We start from the raw sequence: 19,643 nt of genomic DNA on the forward strand, positions 1-19,643 counted from the left end.
ATGATCTGACTGTGTAATAAAGTAGTTCCCGGGCCAGGTATGAGGTGGGCTCAAGCTTCACATGGCAATGCGGCACGTATAGAGGTGAGGTAGAGATGGATGCTTGTTCCTGGCTAGCCTTTTATTGGTTTTGGTGGTGTTGGTGATCTGTATTCAGTCTACTTCTTAGTTGCAATTTGGGATCGGTTGAACAGCTCAATAGCCGCAGAGGCAGCTCCAAGCAGCGAACAACAAGGCACGAGTCTACTTCTTTCTAAGTGAATTCTCGCTCGGAATTTCTTGTGCCGCAGGCTGGTGAAAATCTAATTCATTGATTGATCTTCGTCCAAAATGGGGCAAAGAAATAAAACATTTGTATATAGCAGTGGCTGATCAAAATTAACTCGACTTATGTGAATTATATGATGGAATTGATGAGACTCATGGGGTTGATGTTGGCAGCTACGACCTGAACCCTGTGATGCACACTGAATACCTAAACCGAAACGGCAAGCACAACCCACGACCGAATTCTCTGGATTATTTTAAGTCCCGTCAGTGGTCCAATGTTCTGCTCAATTAAACAAGAAAACTATTCCCACGTCGAAGACAGGCTGAGACTGTGATCCATACGTCCTCATTCAACCACTGCCTCTAGCCTTCACTGGTCCGCACTTCATCGCAAGTAAACACTCAGCCAGAGCTCTAATTCCGTCTCTAGAACAACTTCGACGTTGCACGACTGTCATTCACGACCAGACTAGGATCCTTCCAATACATACGCATTAGCAAGATGAAGTATCTCCCCATCCTTGTCATGGCTGCACTCGCCTCCGCGGAAAGCTTCTCCATCTCAGTCTACTCTCCAGGCACCGAGATCCATGGTGCGAACCTCGATGCTGCAGCTTTAGGTTTCTACTCGGGTATGTCTGGTCCCGCGACCTACTGTCCCCCCGAGGTCGGCACATACTGCCCTCCTGTTGAAGGCAGTCTGGTCACTTTTGGCATGGGAGGCATGGCGGTACGTAACTCATCCTTTCTCGTCAAATTTAATGTCTCAATTCCTCCCTCGTGCACCAACATTGCCATGACCAATGTACAGAATTGAGTGCTAACTCCTCATCAGGTCGAGGTCCCTGGCGGTCAGTTCATCTACGTCAGTCCAACCGGACAAGTCAAGTACACTCAGGCGCACTCGAATGACATGCCGCCGGGATCATTTTTCAGAGGCTGGTTCGAGAAGACGGTCATCTCCGAATGTGAGCCTACCATTGAGGTTATCGACTTCTTGACAAATGATGGCTCCAACATCGGCGGCCTGATGCTCTGTCCTGACATCTCCAGCTTCATGACGGGCACAGGTGCAAGTTACCAGCTCTACGCGAAGACCCCCAATTTTAGCCTCACAAACTGTGTCGAAGCGGTTGGTCTGGTCATGCATAGCAATGACGCTTCGGTCGGATGCTGGGAGTACACCTAGACGTTTCCTTGAACACACGCACAGTTGCAAGTAATTAACTTGGCCGTGGACTTGTGTTTTGGCAACTTTGGAGGATCATTTATCCGGTGGAACTATGAGAACATGGGAAGGATTGCAAATTTTGCTGGTCTCTTTGGGGAAGATTACTTGCATTTATGAAGAGCCTGTTTTTCTAATGCTTTATATGGCATGGAAAACCAAGAAATGGTTCGTCACAGTATGAGATGATAATGAAAGCATAGTGGAATGGGGGTTTTAGTGTCACAGTATCATGTAAATATTCACCAGTTCAAGCGCAATTGCACATAAATTAGCATTGATTAAGCAGACGTCTCTGCACATAATGCATATATCAGACTGAGGTTCGCACCACTTTTGGCTGGCGATTGCGTCACTCAACTGAGAGATCACAATGTAGTAAGAGCTGCCCATGTGCAAAAGAGCCAAACTGTAAAATGTATTTTGTCACGTCACTCAGCGAGTTTTGGGTATACGGTCCAAACGGGCGTCATCTCTGCTTTGTCTTGCCATTTTTGGGACAACCCGCGCATCACCTACAACGATGCCCTTAGAATAGCGACATCTGTACTCATACATGCACCATCTGGAAGGTTAGAAAGGGATCTCACCCGTTCAGATACAATCGAATAGATCCACTGAATGTCGTGATCCTGAATATGGAGGGTTTGCTGCGTCCCCTACCGTTGCAATGTTCATATTTGTGGCAGAAGTATCTGGCATCTGTTGATTTGCGCAAGAATGAGCTGGTCGTCTTATATGCTGACTTTGAGTCGACTTGTGAAAGGCAAAGGCTGAGGCTATTCCAAAGTCGACCTTGCGGGGGCAAGGCCTCACCAGAGTCCAGAGGAACGAAAAAGACAATCGATGAGGCTGAACGAAATATTGCTGAGAGCAACAACGTCCTTGGTAAGTAATTTCGGATAGACGTCAGGGACAATGAGTCAAGCGTTCGGAGCTCTTAGATCAGAGGTTGATGTCGAGATACATCATGAAACCTGTGAACTACAACCGGTATGAGTGTGCAGAGAACAGAACGACTATCTCTGGGTAAAAACTATGTAATGTAGATCGAATCAATAGGTCTTGAGTCCTGTTGTAGCATGTGTAGCTGGGAAACTCGTACGGGCTTCATTATGGTTAGCTGATGGGATAGTTCATTCGTGTTGTAAGAATTTGCCGATAAAACATGTTGCAATGACATTCATTAGTAGTAGATGGTGATTCACGACGCCTTGCTACTGCTTTTCTATGAAATGGTGCAGGGTGCTGTTTCCTGACATGCAATCTCACCCCAACTCCTCAAACCAACTGTCTGCGGGCGAAGAACGGATATTTTGCTTCAAGGGAGATATTTATATGCCAAGTTAATAAACAATTGCAATAATCGAAAAGATTGGAAGTTCTACCCATGAAGCAAACAAAGGCTGTGCAGCCCTTATGCCCAACCATCTATAACCGAGTCTGCATGGTTAAAACTTCCTCCACGATTATTAGGGTCCTCCTTACCATTGACTGAGGCTACTATCGCCAAGATACTTTTATTCAACAGCTTTTCCTGTCGTGAACATTGTATATCCTCGTTCCCTGTGTACCTGCTTATATTGGTATTAAACCTGCAATATTTAGTCAAACAGGCTAACTAGGAAATAACTTGAAAAGGAGGCATTCTTTTCAAGAGCTATGATGATAAGATCAAGGCTCCCTGTATCCCGGCAATTCAAAACCTACCGGATGGCATGCTCACAACACAGAGGAGCACTTTTGGTGAAAAGGCATAGTGCCCATAAAACTGGGATATCATCAACGATGATTGTAGAAGCCATTTCCAGCGTCGCCAGCAACATATCATCATTCAGTCATAGTTATGGCCACAATAGGAAGGAACCAATCGCAACGTATTGCGGAAACGGGAAGAGGTGCAAAAAACCCCCAGCGCCTTCCTCATCCATCATCCACATTTTTTTCTCTAGGCAGCCAAGTGTTGTTGAGGACTAACGAGCTTCATGTGGAACCGCTCAGCTAATATCAAATTCCCCAAAATTTCAATAAGATACCTATTTCTGTACGTCCCCGATTCTATCGCGACTGTCACTCCAACTCAATATTCTGCTGCAAAGGTTTATTTAACGAACGATCTTGGCGCGCATGGCGTTGTCTTTCACGAACAAGGCTCTGTTCTTTTGGTATCTGTACGTCTCATGGTACTAAGAGCTTTGCTTGAAATAGACTCAAATCATACAAGCGAAGATGTCTCGCAATCCCCGTCATAGTCATATTTATGGCTTGCAGAACATGGCCGATCACGCGAACAATCTCTTTCCCGATCGAAGCTACGATCTGCCTTTCAATTCAAACCCACTGACAGAAGTCCAAGACCAAAACCTGTCGCTGGACGATTTCGATCGTTTTGTTCTGAACCAACCGCCAACATGCGACCTCAACATCTCTACTGGAAGTCCACTTCCATCGATCCCTCCCAGCAATTCCTCGGTCTCTCGGCGACAGGTTCTTGGAGATGCAAGCCATCACTTCCGGCCCTTTGCTCCGCCCAGCGATGACTATCAGCCACCCTTTCCAAGCAATCCTTTCACCCAGTTTCAGTCTAGCCCGTCAACTCAACCGATATTTGATCACGATGGCTCCCAAAAAGTATCAAGGCTGCTACCAGGTTTCGAGCTGGCGACGCCACCTTTCTACACGAATCGCCAGTCATTCCAAGACTCTTTTCAGAGCTCTTCCCCGTCAAATCTCGGAGGCTCGAGTCCATCGGCACGTCTCAGTCTTCAAAGAGAAAGAGCTCGTGCTTCCATAAGATTGGATCTGGACCATGCACCTGAGGAGGTCACTCCCAGAGTGAACGACACCGATCTCGTCAACCCTCGAAAGGCCCTTCCAGACAAGTGCCGGACCATCTTTCCATACGAACTCTTCAATGTCGTTCAATCGAAATGCTTTCCACACGTTTATGGATCTGATGACAACGTCGTCGTTTCTGCGCCAACAGGCAGTGGGAAAACTGCCATACTCGAGCTGGCCATCTGCAGACTTATCACAACACACAGTGGCATGGATTACAAGATCGTCTATCAAGCTCCGACTAAATCGCTCTGTTCGGAGCGTGCCAGGGACTGGGAGAAGAAGTTCAGCCACATGAATCTCCAATGTGTTGAGCTCACGGGCGACACATCCCATGCCGAAACCAAGCGCGTGGGTAGTGCTTCCATCATTGTAACCACTCCCGAGAAATGGGATTCAGTCACAAGAAAGTGGTCGGATCATCACAAACTTCTGAAAATGGTACGACTTATTTTAATTGACGAAGTCCATATCCTCAAGGATGCCAGAGGCGCTACTCTCGAGGCTGTCGTTTCTCGAATGAAGACAAGTGGCGCTGATGTTCGTTTCGTTGCTTTGAGTGCGACTGTGCCCAACATCAGAGACATTGCAGCATGGCTAGGACGCAGCCATTCGAACACTCAAGAATCAGCGCATTGGGAAAGCTTCGGCGAAGACCTGCGACCAGTCAAATTGAGGAAATTTGTTTATGGCTACAAAAGTGGAGGAAACGAGTTTATGTTTGACTCGTCACTGGACGCCAGGTTGCAAAAGCTACTGCGAAAGCATGCGGAAGGGAAGCCGACCATGGTGTTCTGTTTTACACGGAAGAGTTGCGAGCAGACAGCACGGAAATTGGCAGAGTGGTGGGCTGAATCCAAAGCTGAGGAGAAAGCCTGGCCAGCACCGACCGGACGTATCCCCGTCATCAGTAAGGACTTGTTAGAACTCGTCCGCTTCGGCGTAGCTTTTCACCATGCTGGTCTTGACCCCCAGGACAGGGCAGCAGTCGAGACCAATTTCCTAAACGGTCAACTTCACGTCATTTGCTGTACCTCGACACTGGCGGTCGGAGTCAATCTCCCTTGCCACACTGTCGTTCTCAAAGGCACCGTGGCCTACACCGACGATGGATTACAGGAATATTCGGACCTGGAAGTCATGCAAATGCTCGGTCGCGCTGGCCGACCGCAGTTCGACAGAAGTGCGGTCGCTATCATCATGACGAGGCATGAGAACATTGAAAGGTACGACAAGATGATATCTGGGGAAGAGGTTCTAGAAAGCACTCTGCATTTGAACTTAGTTGAGCACCTGAATTCCGAGATTGGGCTTGGGACAATCAAGGACCTGAAGGCTGCGAAAAAATGGATCTCTGGCACATTTCTAAGCGTGCGAATGAGAAAGGCCCCGGGTCATTATGAGGAGCATGGGGGTCAAGCTGCGGTTACTCCCGACGAAAGAATACAGCAGTGGTGTGAGCGAGACATCCAACTCCTGCAAGACTACGGTCTTATCACGAAGGGAGACCGTTTCAAATGCACGGAATATGGCAACGCTATGTCAAGATATATGGTTCAATTTGATACCATGAAGCAGCTTCTGTCGATTCCTCGCAGCCCTAGCATGGAGCAGCTAGTACGTCAGGACGTCGCCGCTGATTTGATAATGCATGCTAATCTTCTAAGCAGATAACTACTCTATCGAAGGCAGCAGAGTTCAAAGATATCAGGTTCAAACCTTTCGAAAAAGGTCTTTGCCGGGCGCTGAACGACGAGGTCCTCTATCCTATTCACGGTCCTCTGACTGATACCTGGCATAAGGTATCGATCATGGCGCAAGTACACCTTGGAGCATTGGCGCTGCCCAATGACAAGGAAAATTCTGTATTAAAGAGGGACATCGCTATAGAGAACAACCTCATTTTTGACCGCATGAACCGCCTTGTACGATGCTTCATCGACTGCAAAGTCTTCGATGGCGATGCAATCGGGACCAGGGTTGGTCTAGAGCTGGCAAGAGCGATCGCTGCTGGCTCATGGGATGGGCAACCATCGCAACTGCTCCAAATTCCTGGAATCGGCCCTGCTGGTTTGCGGAAACTTGTGGCAAGTGGTGTCCGCAGCGTATATGGTTTCATTGATATGGGATCTGAAGGCATCGAGCGAGTCATGAGCCGGAATCCCCCCTATGGAAGAAACCTCCTTACCAAGCACCTGAATGGTTTCCCAAGATTGACAATGAATGCCGAGATCATCGGTCCTCTAGGTGCTGACAAACGGAACAATACTGTCAGCGTTGCCTTGAAGGTACGCCTGGGATACTCAAACCGGACGACACCTTTGTGGCGAAGCAAAAGCCCCGCTGTAACGCTGTTAGTAGGCACAACTGACGGAAACCTTGCCAATTTCTGGCGAAACAATATCAAGAGTGTTGCAAATGGCTTGGATCTGACATTTCCAGTGATCCTCAACAGACCGGACGAGTCTTTAACCTGCTATTACAGTTGCGAAGAGGTTGTTGGCACTCAGGTCACCCAAACCCTCAAACCCAATCTTCCAGCTTCTGTGTTGGTTGAAACTCAAAACTCTCAACAGCGGCATAACCCTCAAAGCCGACAGCTGCCAGTTTTGGATGAGGATCTAGACGACGATGGCTTGGCTGATGAAGACATGCTTGACGTTGTTAATGACTATGAGGATTTCCCAAACATAAAAGACATTCTGGAGGATGATGAATTTGATTATCCACGGAAAACAGCTTCACAGACTGCGACTCCACAGGTTCCGCCCCTTGGGATCGCATCCCCTCGGGTGACATCCGTTCAGGTCCCATATTCTCAGGTTATACCCTCGCAGATGGCGAATGGGAAGTGGACGTGCAACCATCATTGCCGCGACGGTGGACTTACCAAGAGCGGGAAGCAGTGCAGTCACCGGTGCTGCCACGAGGGGCTTGACAGACCAAGCCGGCCAAAGAAGAGAAAACCAGATGCCGAGGGTCATAAAGTTGCACCAACGAGCGCTTCTAGTCGTATTCCCACTGGAGAAAATAGTCGAATTCACGCTTCCGCCAGTAGAAGGAACAGTCATGGTGACCATCCCACGAACACGCCGCCGACCCGAGATGTGTTCAAAGGGGCGAAGAGGCCAAAGCTGAAGGACCAAAGTACATGCTATGACCAGGATGGTGTCGAGTGTATTGATCTTTCTGTTTCAACAGATGAAGAGAGTGACATCTCTGAAGGTAATTTGGCGCCACAGAGGGCATGCGCTGTGAAAGCAAAGGAGAATCTGGTCGAGCTCGACAGCAAAGTTCAAGGTAAAGGGTCAACGCCTTTCTGCCTGACAGACAAGAGTCTGTCTCGAGATAATGATATGAATCACCGAGGGAGGGACAGTCGTGCGGCAGACGAAGATGGAAATGCGTCTGAATACGGAAGCGACATCTTCGCCGACGAAGACGACTTACCCGAGCTCAACAGTCTCATGAATCCCCTAAATGGTGAAGACGAGGACAACGACCGCACCGTTGTGAATTATAAGACGTTATACCCAGGTATTGTTGAGACCTACAAGGAAAGTAGAGATACTGGTCATGAGTCCAATCTGAGTTTCACCACTCGGAGTGAATTGGAGAGAGCGTCCCAGCGTTTTGATCTCGACTCTCCAGATCATCCCAAAACATCATTATCACCTCTGCCACCACCCAGCATGGAACTGGCCAGTCCATCAACGCCAAGCAAACTCTTGCCGTCCGAGAACCTCTTCGTGTCAAACGAAGTTGAAGATGTACCTACTTCTCCAATTAAGATGGCCAACTACCATGGAGCCCCTTTCCTGGAGTCAGACCCAATTCAGTTCACCCAAGATTCTTCTACGGATATCCAAAATCCACCGAAGACGCAACTGATTGAACCAGCTTGGCTTGCGGAGTTTGGAGACTCGGACGTGGTCAACATGCTGCGAGGTGTGGTTGACTTTGTGGATTAATTGCCGTAATAAGGCGCATTTGTCAATCCTAAAGTGGCTTTGACGTGCAGATGTGGAAATCTGTGCCGGTCCTCATGATCTAACTTGCTTTTCATCAATCTCATATAAGACTTCATCGCAATAGATGGGTAGCGCGGTGCTGGATTATAGTACTAGATCTTCTCGAATACATGGAGGCATGAATTGCAAAATCACCATAGCTCAACTGCTAAAAGAAGGGGAGGAAGATAAGACAGGTGTCTACATATCATTTATATAGCTAAACATATAACCGCAAAAGCTTCACACTCCCAGCAGTCCATGGTGCCCTCTTTGGGTGAGTAAGCCTGCCAGCCACTCACATGTTCCGGTTCGGTTCTCTAGTGAGCACTGAAGGCAGTCAGATTGTCACTCCTTCATTGTGTTTCGAAAATGGCCTTGAGAAACATGGAATGCCTTACCCTCCGAACTGAGAGCCTACACCGAGGATATCATCGGCAACTTTCATCTGATGGTTCACTACTACGGCTTTTGTAGCAGGAGATCGCTCGGCATGATGGTTCCGACATCGAGGTGCCGGTGAGCCTCGATTGCCCTTGGTGCTTGCCACGTCCAAAGTCAACTGGCTCATCTCGTTGGCACTGTCATGGCAAAAGGTTAATTGTGTCAATGTTGAGAGTGACCGAAAGCACGGGAGAACTCGCATCGTTGAAGTTGAGGGTTGAGCAGTTTTGTTGGGCATTTTGCACGTTGATGACATTTTTGACGGAGTGAAGTAATAGAGTGGCTATATTATTGAATGGCCTGGGAGGAGGTTCTTGAAAGACAGGTTGTGTACATGGTAAGGTATGAGAAACCTGCCTTCTTATAGACCTCTCGCTCCACCCAAGCAGCGCCTTGGTCCATCCGTTATTCCCATTTCATCACGTCCATCGACGTAGACCAAGCCCTTCCTCCTCCTCCTCCACCGCTGACCCGACTCTTCCTCATCCGAGGAAGCAAATCAAATCACTGCCGAGAAAAGCCATGTCCAGACTTTTTCACATTGGTAATAAGTGTTATCATAAAAGCGCCAGACCGGTAATGACCTCGATATGTGTGCTATATGCGACCACCCGATGCCAGAAAGACGCAGAGTCCAATGGGACCCCGCGGAAACAACGGGTAGCTGCGTGCTATGCTTTAATTAAACCAAAATTCTCCGACCTCTGGCATCGTGTTGCATCATGTTTGGGAGTAAGCATGGTCTGACGGAACATTTATGGAAGATTGCAATAGAGTAAGTATGTGTTTTCTTGCAAGACTTGGAAGGGCCGAATCTGTATTCGCGATGGAATGGGAGTTTCTCAGTTTGAGGTTGTGAGCGATAGTCGGTTGCACGAGATAAGTTCACCGGGCAGAAGAAACCGATAACTGAATTGCAAGTAATCGGTACGGTATATATTAAATTCGTGTTATACAATCGATCGTCAGAAGCAGACAGGTCAGAAATAAGGAAGCATGATCTCTTGGCATGCCAGATATGAGTCGACCAGAATGCAGTCAGATCGAACACGGGAAAACAAGGCGCTATCACAGTCGAGGGTTGGGGGCGGGGGTTCCATAGCAGAGGTGCTATAGCGTATCCGAGTAGCTGTAAGAGTTGTTTGCCCTATATCCGTGATCTTAAGACGAACAAGCTCGGCCAATACAATCTCGTAACCAAGGTCCGTCGTTATCACCTAACTAACTTGGACAAGGCCAGCTGGAGCTGGGTTTGTTTGTCAGTCAGCGGCAGCATCATGTGCATTTACAGAGCCTCTGTGTTACTCTCGCACGCCCAAGAGAAGAAAGGTCAGTAGGCCTGCGGAACTTCCGACCTTTGATTACAATATCATGTGGAGGTACGCCGCAATACCTAATTGCACACACTGAAGTCCCGCGTCGCCGGTGTTTCCGGCAGTGTAGTAGCCTAGACGACATGGTCTGGAACCGATCGGCTACGTAGCACTTGCTTGTTGATCGTGCATTACCAGAGCACGGTACACTGTTTATTCTCATCGAAATGACAAAATAGAAACTAGCGAATTAAGCTGCTGAGTAAGGAGTTTCAATGCGGTTGGCGTGCCGCACGATGACAGAGACAACTGACCAGCCGAGCCAACAAAGCCCGCTGGGATTCTATCACATACACCTGGGAAGAAATTGTTGCATGTCGAGGGCACCTACCCAATGTCATCAACTTATGAAAGCCCATCTTCGACTCTAAATCACATGTAGGAATCCCAACCTTACGACCCAAGAAATAGCAACAGGACTAGGTTTCGATTACCCAAACAAATCATAAGTATCATGCTCCGCGACACGATATCCGCGAAACACCCCGGGCTGATGTTCTCACGCTAGCATCCACATTAACCCCCTGTTACCACTTCAGCCAGTTCAACTAACCAACCCGGCATGTCTGTTCACAGGTAACCTAGCCGATGGAACGCGGATCGACGGCCACGCGAGAGTTAGAGCGACAACTAGCAACTATGAGATATCCGCCTTTATCCGTGCCGAGAGCAGAACAATATGGGATTGCCCGATTTTCTACCGCAGTACCTGTTCATATTATCCCCTGGCCGGCCACCTGAGCCGCCTGCTGTATTCCACCTTGTCTGATAGTACATCGCTTATCATCTCACTCAGCTAAGCGGCCTCTGTACCAAGGGCGTGGAAAATGCATTGTATGTTATCCAACTCAGTCCGGAAAATAGCTGCCATCATCCCTCGCTTCAGCTGCCTGATATGCCCCAACGAAGCTTTTCCTTTCCATCCAGTCATGCGTGTATATCATGCAATCTCCGGCCGGCTAGTTTTCCCGAAAAAGAAGATACAATCCCAAACTTTTGACGATCACTCAATTGCTTGTACATGCAAGCGTAGGTTCAGAGTGGCCTTATCGCGCCTTATACACTGATTGCCGTGGCCAAACTCCCAAGGACCGAAGTTTAGCTCTTTTTCTGAGAGCACCTTCCCTAATGTACCTGCCCTCCAACTTCATGATTCATGTCCTTCTCCTAGGATCGTCTCGCGGGGTTGCCAAAACCTCATTCATCCCTCTTTCCTCGTGCTGAGGGTACCCGGACGTGGTGGCGTAGCGGCGAGGCTGGTCTCGATGTCGACAACCCCATCGCCTTGACCGCTTCCAGAGGATCTGGGACACCGAGCTTGTCGTCTGTGTACCTCGGCGTGTTTAGGGGGTCGATCGTAGTCTTCTCGTAACTGACGATGTTGATCGGCGGAGGTCGGCCCCGCTTTCGATCCGGACCACTGTATAAGAAGGTCGATACAAGGACTAAGGCGGTGCCAATGAGGAACTGGATGCAGATGTTAGCTTTGCGATAGTCTAATATTGTTAGGGGATATCAACCGTCAAGGACACCGTGACATTGAAGAACCAAACACTGAACAGGAAGCTGATGACGATGCTTATGCTCGTTGCGAAGTTCTTAGCAATGTTGTCGGCGTAGTTGATGCATAGCGAAGCTAGGACACCGCCAAACGCTTGGAGCAAGATCAAGGCCCACACAACCCAGTTGTAGCCGTCAAAAAACCCGTGCTTGGCAATGTCGTCCCCATCCTTGTAGAAAATCCCAATGAATAGGGCAGGAAACAACGAATAAAAGGACAGCTGGATGTTGCGAGTCCAAACCGAGACGGGCGACGTGGGGTCCTTCAGAACCTTCTCAAAATAGACACCAGTCAAGCCGGAGATGGCCGCGGCCACGAGGACCGCAGTCAAGCCGATGCCATAGTTCATTACTGGCGCCAGGTTCTGATCCTCCTCGATTCCTTCGTATGTGGCAGATCGCTTTGCTAGACCTTCCCCAACATTGGCGAGACCGTCGAGTGTTCGTTTCGTCAATTCCCTAGCCACATCACCCACGCCATTGGCCACCTGCCCCAGCTCGTGCACAGAGCGAGGGAAGAAATGATCCGTCATGTCGTGGATCATGAATGAGTTGTCCTTGGAATTTGAGGACGGAATCGAAACAATCGATACGCCAATTGTTAGAACAACCAGCGAGATCCATCGTTTCCCAGATAGTGTTCGGCCGAGCATGGTCACGGTGAAGAGAGCCGTTGTGAGAATCTAGGGCTCGTCAGCAAGCCCGTAGGTTCCAAGTATGCAAAATCACCCCATTGGGAGCTGGCGACTCACCTTTAGCTGATACAATATTTGGAAATGCACCGGGTCCAAGTTGCCCACTGCCACGTACTGTAGCGTATTTTGTAATGTGTATAGTGTCGCGGGAATAGCCAATTTCCACCCATCTCCAGAGAACACCGAGTTATATATCTGCTCAAAGAGCACCGTCGCTGGGGTGGAGGGAGCTAAACTCCTGGAAACCTCGTATATGGCGAACGTCAAAGAGATAGCAAGCTTGATCACCTCGGTGAGGAAAACGGCGGTTGATGTGAAATACCGGTGGTCGCCGTTCGGGGGCATCATTCGCGAATAATGCATTATGAGGATTAGGGCAGAGTTCTGAAAGGTCAACTAGAAACGTAGCGGCAGTCAGCAACTGCTCCAGGATTGTCCTGGGGATTCGGTAGCGTCGTAGGACACTCAATGAAACTCACCGTGATAAGGGACACCTGCTTCATAGGCATGCCGAACATAGTCGGCCCTCCCACGCTCTGCGGGGTATCGAGGAGAGCCATCGTGAGGGTAGAAAGTGGCCGCTGATGGCCAATCTCGATGACGTAGTGACGATCTTTCCAGTTCACAGTGACTGTCCTTCCAAGCTCAACTCGTTCACTGCAAGCAGGTAATCCGGGGGTTACGTATGCTCCTTTCGTGCCAATTGAAGCCAAAACGCGCTTTCCGTTCGTTCGTCAAATCATTCGATTTCCGGCGGCGGCGATGGGAAAATTTGGGAAGGAGGGCGGGCAAGCGAGAGAGTGAAAACGCGTCAAAATGCCGGGTCCGGTGACAGGCGTGGCCTGGGCGGCGTACCCCTGATCGTCCTACTCGGAGCAGGTGCCGCAAACGTAGCACAGCGAATTGGAAGCGTCGGTTAGTGGAAGCTGTACGTGCGAGCGATCGTTCGCTCGGCAATCGGGTTGCGAGTTGGGCACAACAATTAATTAATCGGGTGGCGATGGATAAGCTTGAGGGGAGGTGCGCGAATTGAAGGTTAAGAGGAGGGTTTTAGCTAGAGGAAAAGACTTCAAGGTGCCAGTGCCCGGAAAGCATTGACGGTTCTGATTCTAATAAACAGCTGCAGCCATGATCGACACGAACAGGGCTGATGATGGCTGATGCAAGGTGCTGAGACGAATGACGCTTTCGATGGCCGTCTCCAAAAATTTCCTTGGAAAGTTCCCAGGTCATGCAAACTGGCAGGGGTGGAAAAGATGCCAAAAACGGATGATGGAGACGAAGCTGTGATGATAAGATGTGCCCTGTCAGATAAGTTTTCTTTCTTTTTCCAAGCTTTGAAGCAGCTTGGCCGTGACTTGTAGGTCTAATTCGTCCGAGGTACGTCGTTGCTGGCAGAGAATACCACTTAAGCAGTAGGTACAGGTACTCGATGTACCTGGGTTTCTCAACACAAACCACTCTTGTTGCACGCCCCTTTTTCTTGCCGCGGAGAAAAAAGAGGCAGGGTCCCCCACGATTCGATGAACGGTTTGTTCAATCAGGTGCCAGATCGTCAAAGGAACGATATAGGGCGAGGAGCTGCCGGAGGACGATCTCCAGTGCTCAAGCGCCTGAACCCTTTTTCCTTAGTAATAACCCCAGTTGCGGCCCGCCGTCACTTCCAACAAGAGGTGTTTCGAATCGGGTCTTCTCGAACAACGGTCTGTATTGATGCTTGTAGACGCTAAAGAAGGAGGGTTTAGATCAGATATATGCCGCCACGCCTAAACCTTCGAGAGTTTGTTAAAATTGCAGGAAATATCTTTTCAAGCACTTTGCGTTCTTCCTTTAACAGGTGGCAGTACTCTTCCCACGCTATTCATGTCCCTCTTTTCTTTGGCACCTTGCCCATCCGTCCGCCTCCAACCTACATGGCATTGGCCATCGGGCACTACGCACGATCGTCAACGTCAACACATGTCCAATGCCTTTTAGCTTCCCGTGGCTGCACCACATGTTCTTGCACCGGGCGCCGTCGCATCTTGACTGGTCGCCTCAAATGCCCCCGGCGCACGCCAACTCACCATCACCGCTCTGTATCTAGATAGGACGCTGAGCCGCGAAGAGGGGTCAAGCACTGTTGGTGTCTCGAGGCGGGGTGAAGATGCCAGAGGAGCAGCTCCGTGTTTGCGCCAACCTCTTGTAGGTGTGCGGTATTCAGTAGTGTAACTACGAAGCTGAAGATATCTTCCAGTCAATTGTCTACAGTAAATTCCTTCTGCCGGAGCTTGGAAGACTTTCGTGCGGTGAGTCCTGACATCAGACCGGCCACTCGTAACCCCTGCCGCTCTCTGGCTTACTTGGTGAAGCTAGCCTAAAGTTGCTGCCAATTGACAGCTCCAACGTGAACATGGTCCGCCTGAGTCTTCGTTTTCTTTAGCGTGAGGAATGTATGTATGCAACATGACGCTCTTTTTGGTTATTGGACTATGAAATAAGGTAGCCATCGTGCACTTAGCATGAGGCGAGACAACAAAACATGTTGTTACTAGCAACTAGCAATCCCATTGTGCAACTTTGTTCCAACCTAAATGACCTTGCTGAAGATATTCCGCTTGGCCTAAAAATCCTTCCGTATTTGATATATAAACGTCTTTAGCCAAATGTTTTTCCAGTTACTGGCCCATATGGCCGAGTGGTTATGGCGACAGTTTTAAGTTCTTTGCGACGATTCACTGTTGGAGCAATCCGCGCAAGTTCGATCCTTGCTGTGGGCAGGTTAATTGTTTTTGATCAAATTTGCTTTTGGTTTTTTGACCATAGCTTCGAAGTCCCCTTTTTGCATTGTATCTTGAATGCAGATTGTCTTGTGCGGGAAATAAATGTAAGGTGGCGAAGAAGAAGGAAGTCTGTACATTCTCAAAAAAGCAAGCAAATCGAAGCCACATTGAAATAACGATTAATGTCATTGGCAGCAATTCCTCTCCTCAATCAACTGGTAAAGCACCTTCCTAATAATGATAGCAGGAACAGCACAACAATGCCGACCATATCGTATCTCTCTTAGGCAAAGCGCCGACCACTATGCTCCCTGATATTATCTATCCCCCATTTCCAGCCCATTCTATAGTACATAATATTTCCCACGTTCATTACGAGTGTGGTTTGCTCCGTGTGTATCCTCTCAACAGTAAGCAAATACATCATACCCCATTTCTCTCATGAATCAATAGAACAATGCTGTATATGCGTCAAAGCAACGTAGGCCAATCGTAGTAGTGGCCCGCACCGCGGGTTTATGCATACATTTGTTGTGCAACCAGGGTTATCCGTATAACGCCGGCGAAGACAAAGGAAAAGTGGTTGTCTATTCATGGGCGTTCATTCGTCATGTCGTCCATCATGCTGGCCGTCCCCAAATAGTGAGAATTCAATCGTCGTCGCCCCACCAAGGGTTTTCCAAGGGCCCCGGAGAAGGAGCGCGACCAACGGCGCTCAATCTGACGGCGCTCTTCTTCCCCCGAATGTGACCTTGGCCCGGGACGTAAAGCCGATTTCGATTTCCAGGTGCTAGGGAGACAGGACTGTCGGGCCTCGCCGTGCCGGGGCCCCGTAAGCTTCCGAGGCTATCGTGCTCCATAACGTCGGAAAACCCATCGAAATCGTGCTCATGGTCGTCCGCGTCAATATCATAATTTGCATCTTGCGGTAACCTTTGGAGTTGGATTTCGAAGGGGCTTCGGGAGTTAAAGATGTTCGACTCCTGTCTCGAGGACGCGCTTGACCTCTTACTGTAAGCGTAGTCGGGCATGTCCAGGTTGCTACGTCTCGATAGAGGCTGAGAGGGCTCATCATCATCACTGTCGCCTGAAAAGTTGATGAAATCGCTGGTGGCGCTTGGGCTGATAGCTGCGTGACCTTTGTTCTTTGATCGGTCCAAGTACAGCGGTATCGATTCTTCCAGATGGTTTTGGTACGGGTGCTGTGGCTGCTTCTGCTGCGAGTGGTAAGGATAGCGGTGATGCTGCTGCGAGTGGTAAGGATAGCGGTGATGCTGCTGCTCCTTCTGCAGCTCGATTTGGTGTAGACGTTGTCGCTCTTCCTGTCGCTCTTTGAAAGTGCCCTGTTCTCTGACCCTTTGAAGTGCTAATTCGAAGCGCTTTCTCGTCAATTCACTGCGATCGATGGGCGCACTAACTCCAGGAGCGCGAGGGCTAGTCTTGTGAGTCTTGCGTCCTTGTGTCCCACCATTTATTTTGGTCAAATCCTTCAAGCCTGGCAGAAGCGAAGAACTCCTTGATGGAAACATGGGTGGACGTGGTCCCAGATGTGCACTAGAGGAATCCATAACCTTGGGCTTATCGACAATTTCAGGGACGACTCCACTGCCATCGCGACTATGACTCGCGTTGCTGCTTCTGCCCGATGCATTACTGGTACCACGACTGCTTCGGGCAGCTTCAACGTCTGTGTGCGTGCTTTCACGCATCTTAGCTTTCTTAGCACGCAGCGCCGCCAGCAGCATCTCCTCCTGTTTCGTCACCGCCATATATCTGGCGTTGTGCCCGTCTTCCACCTTGTCTCCTTCCTCGGGCATAGAAGCGGCTGACCTCAGGTAGGCTTCCATGTTTGCCGGCGATAAAGGTGGAGTGGGTTGATCCGATTTTCGGTGCCGCTCAGGTATCGGTGCCATCCTGGCCCGCTCAGTGCTTTTGGGTGTTTGGGGCAAGACGCCTGCCATGGCAGCTTCTGCAGTTGACGTCAGTGGAACAATGGAAATGGCCTTGGCCTCATGTACGCCATAACCCTTTGGTGGTGGTGATATGGAGTCGATAGTGCTGTTAGACATGACGGAGAAATGAGATGAGCGGCCTGGTGCCACGACGGAAGACACGTGAGGAATAGCGGTGGTTGTACTGGTAGACGATGAGTTGGAGCGAAGCGTACCGTTTGACGGCATTCGCGTACTTGGCCCTCGGCCACTGCTGCTGCTACTGGAGCCCGGTATGGTGAGATAGTCGTTCAGTGGCGTGAAGTCGGTGTGTTTGGCCTTATCGGATTCAGCAGTAGGGACTACTGGAGGTCCAGATAGTGGTGATTTCCGCGTTTCCACGATCGAAGGTGCGAAGACGTCGTCGTGAGAGAGATTACCGTGAGAAGATACTGATGATTTGGGGCCCGTTTCGCTGAAGTCGTCTTCATCCGACTCGGAGTCCGATAAAGACAAAACACTGTTCTGTTGCAAGTCAGAATCTAACGTGCGTGATGTTTTTGATGTCTTTGATGTGCGGGTGTGCCGACTGGACAGGCTCGATGCATAGTCCTGGCTTGGTGTGAGGTGGGACGGCAGTGCCATTCGACTGCCTCCGCTTCCCATGGTGTTCCGGCTCCCGGTGGAGTCTTTCCGGGCATGTGCATGCCAGCATTCGCCTGATTGGAGTATCACTGGGTGAGAAGCTAGAGGCGCGGCGAGGGTCACTGGCGAGGCGAGGGCTGGTGAGGGCTCTAGGGCCGATCCCAACGTAAGGGGCTCGAATTGAGGGGGCCTCGGAATCCATGGGACCTGACGCATTGAGACCTGTTCGTAATGATCGTGTAGTTGCTGCAAACCCGACACATCGTTTGTGCCCCGCATGCGGGATGGGTTGTTGGTGAGAGGGCTGATGACGCCGCCGGCAGCTTGCCTCCAGCTCCGCATCGAGGTTTTATGGCTGAGTCCTCGCTGTGGCAGCGGAGGAGCCGAGGTATCTTGTGCAGACACCGGCGACATGGAGGTTGGTGAGGCCATCACGTAGTCGTTTCCCAGTACGGGCCCAACTGGAGCAAGTCCCCTCTTGCGGCTACGGGACCTCAGCAACGAGAGATCCAACCTGGAGGGCTTCTTCTTCTTGCTGCCCGTCGCATCTCCTAGCTTTCCATCCACATCGAGGACGTTGCTCGCCTTGGTTGGCAAACCCTTTGCCATTGCCGAGCTTGACGTTTGTTGTGATATAGATAGAGGGACTTTGTTCTTCTCGTAGTAGGTCAAAATGGTGGACGAACTCGACTGCCGACGCCGAAGACTTGAGCCGTCCGTCATGTATTCACGCCCCAGCGTCATGGCTGACCTCTGCATTCTCAGAGTCCTCGCGGCTTCACCCAACCCGCTGCGCAAGTGGACAGGAATGATGTCGGATTCCTGATCCCAGGTCATCTGACCAGGGCCATGTCTTATGGCCCTCAGCTCATCGTCTTCCTCGCCTAGAAACCCCATGTGATGATCGTTTGTGTTGGTGACGCTGCTATCCGAAACTGAGATGCTGATGCCTGACATTGAACTCGCATCCCACGGCCGCGGGTCTCCTCTAGGCAGCATAGGCGCGTCTATATTGATCTCACCGGTACCCAATATCCTCTGGGCTTTCGTGAGCGGGGCCGAGATGTTTGCCGGAGCTGATGACTGTTTGGACCTCCGTCCTGGTACGGGAAACGTGAATTTGGATTTATGACCCATCTTTGCGAAGCGAGCACCTAAGATGGATCACTCGGTGCAATTCGACATCAACGACGTTGGAAGTCGCCTCCACGTCGCTTAGTATTCGTCCAAGAGCCTCCTTTCGAATATTCGAAGGGCCCTTGCACAGCAGAGACCGATCCGGGTGGCTGCAGAACATATGTAAAAGTAAAGTCGCCGCGAAGAGCCTTGACCTATGAAACGCTTTGAGGAATGTCGCAACGCAACAGCGAGACCCTCGAATTCGATATTAAAAGCGGTGATCTGGACCGGTTTCACGGCACGCCGACGAGTCTCGGTTTGGGGGGAGGGGGGGGGGAGGAACTATATCGATACTGTAAGAATCTCTGCCTGCATCGTCGTATACACGACCACGCACCGGTACCCTCAGAACCGCAGAGAGATGAAAGCTGGGCGTCACCACAACATGCTTCACCGGCGATATTGGTTTATGATCCTTGTAGCCCGGAAAATCCGAAGAATTGGTGCACGTGGGCACGAAGCGATATCGTTCAACGAGCGACCTTCCTCTTCCCTTTTCCTGGATACCCACTTGAATCCCACTTGAATCCAGAGCCGTTGGGGTGAAGAGTAGCGCGGGGGTGAGAGAGGAGGAAGGAGGGGGACAAGAACGAAGGAATGATGCAACGCTCTGATGAGAGTTTGTGAGATATTAAGATTAAGCAAAAGAGACGATGGCGGCCACGGTTCATAGCGAACAGGCCCTTCCCAAACCATTAATTAGACCAA

The 19,643-nt window shown here is 50.0% G+C and overlaps 4 protein-coding genes and 1 non-coding gene across 5 annotated transcripts; 3 read left to right on the forward strand and 2 right to left on the reverse strand.

Moving 5' to 3' along the window:
• Positions 1 to 796: 796 nt before the first annotated feature.
• Positions 797 to 1,459, forward strand: BCR38DRAFT_411394 (uncharacterized protein; the record flags this gene model as incomplete). The annotated part of the gene is made up of 2 exons (XM_040858574.1): positions 797 to 1,000; positions 1,106 to 1,459. The coding sequence occupies 2 exons, from the start codon at positions 797 to 799 to the stop codon at positions 1,457 to 1,459; spliced, it is 558 nt and encodes a 185-aa protein (XP_040713605.1).
• Positions 1,460 to 4,231: 2,772 nt separating this feature from the next.
• BCR38DRAFT_316781 (uncharacterized protein) lies at positions 4,232 to 7,554 on the forward strand (the record flags this gene model as incomplete). Its single annotated transcript, XM_040854710.1, has 2 exons — positions 4,232 to 5,953; positions 6,094 to 7,554. Coding segments are annotated over 2 exons (3,183 nt in total), but the record flags the coding sequence as incomplete, so codon positions are not given.
• A 3,806-nt stretch (positions 7,555 to 11,360) lies between these two features.
• On the reverse strand, positions 11,361 to 12,978 carry BCR38DRAFT_347775 (nucleotide-sugar transporter; the record flags this gene model as incomplete). Its single annotated transcript, XM_040856372.1, has 4 exons — positions 11,361 to 11,630; positions 11,684 to 12,406; positions 12,476 to 12,814; positions 12,898 to 12,978. 4 exons carry the CDS (start codon positions 12,976 to 12,978, stop codon positions 11,361 to 11,363), a joined length of 1,413 nt encoding a protein of 470 aa, XP_040713607.1.
• A 2,103-nt stretch (positions 12,979 to 15,081) lies between these two features.
• Positions 15,082 to 15,177, forward strand: BCR38DRAFT_t234. The gene has a single exon. It is a non-coding gene; the product is annotated as a tRNA-Leu (tRNA).
• A 653-nt stretch (positions 15,178 to 15,830) lies between these two features.
• On the reverse strand, positions 15,831 to 18,893 carry BCR38DRAFT_411397 (uncharacterized protein; the record flags this gene model as incomplete). Its single annotated transcript, XM_040858575.1, has 1 exon — positions 15,831 to 18,893. The coding sequence occupies one exon, from the start codon at positions 18,891 to 18,893 to the stop codon at positions 15,831 to 15,833; it is 3,063 nt and encodes a 1,020-aa protein (XP_040713608.1).
• Between the last annotated feature and the right edge of the window lie 750 nt (positions 18,894 to 19,643).

Source organism: Pseudomassariella vexata, assembly GCF_002105095.1.
Source record: "Pseudomassariella vexata strain CBS 129021 chromosome Unknown BCR38scaffold_10, whole genome shotgun sequence".
Taxonomy (NCBI): Eukaryota; Fungi; Ascomycota; class Sordariomycetes; order Amphisphaeriales; family Pseudomassariaceae; genus Pseudomassariella; species Pseudomassariella vexata.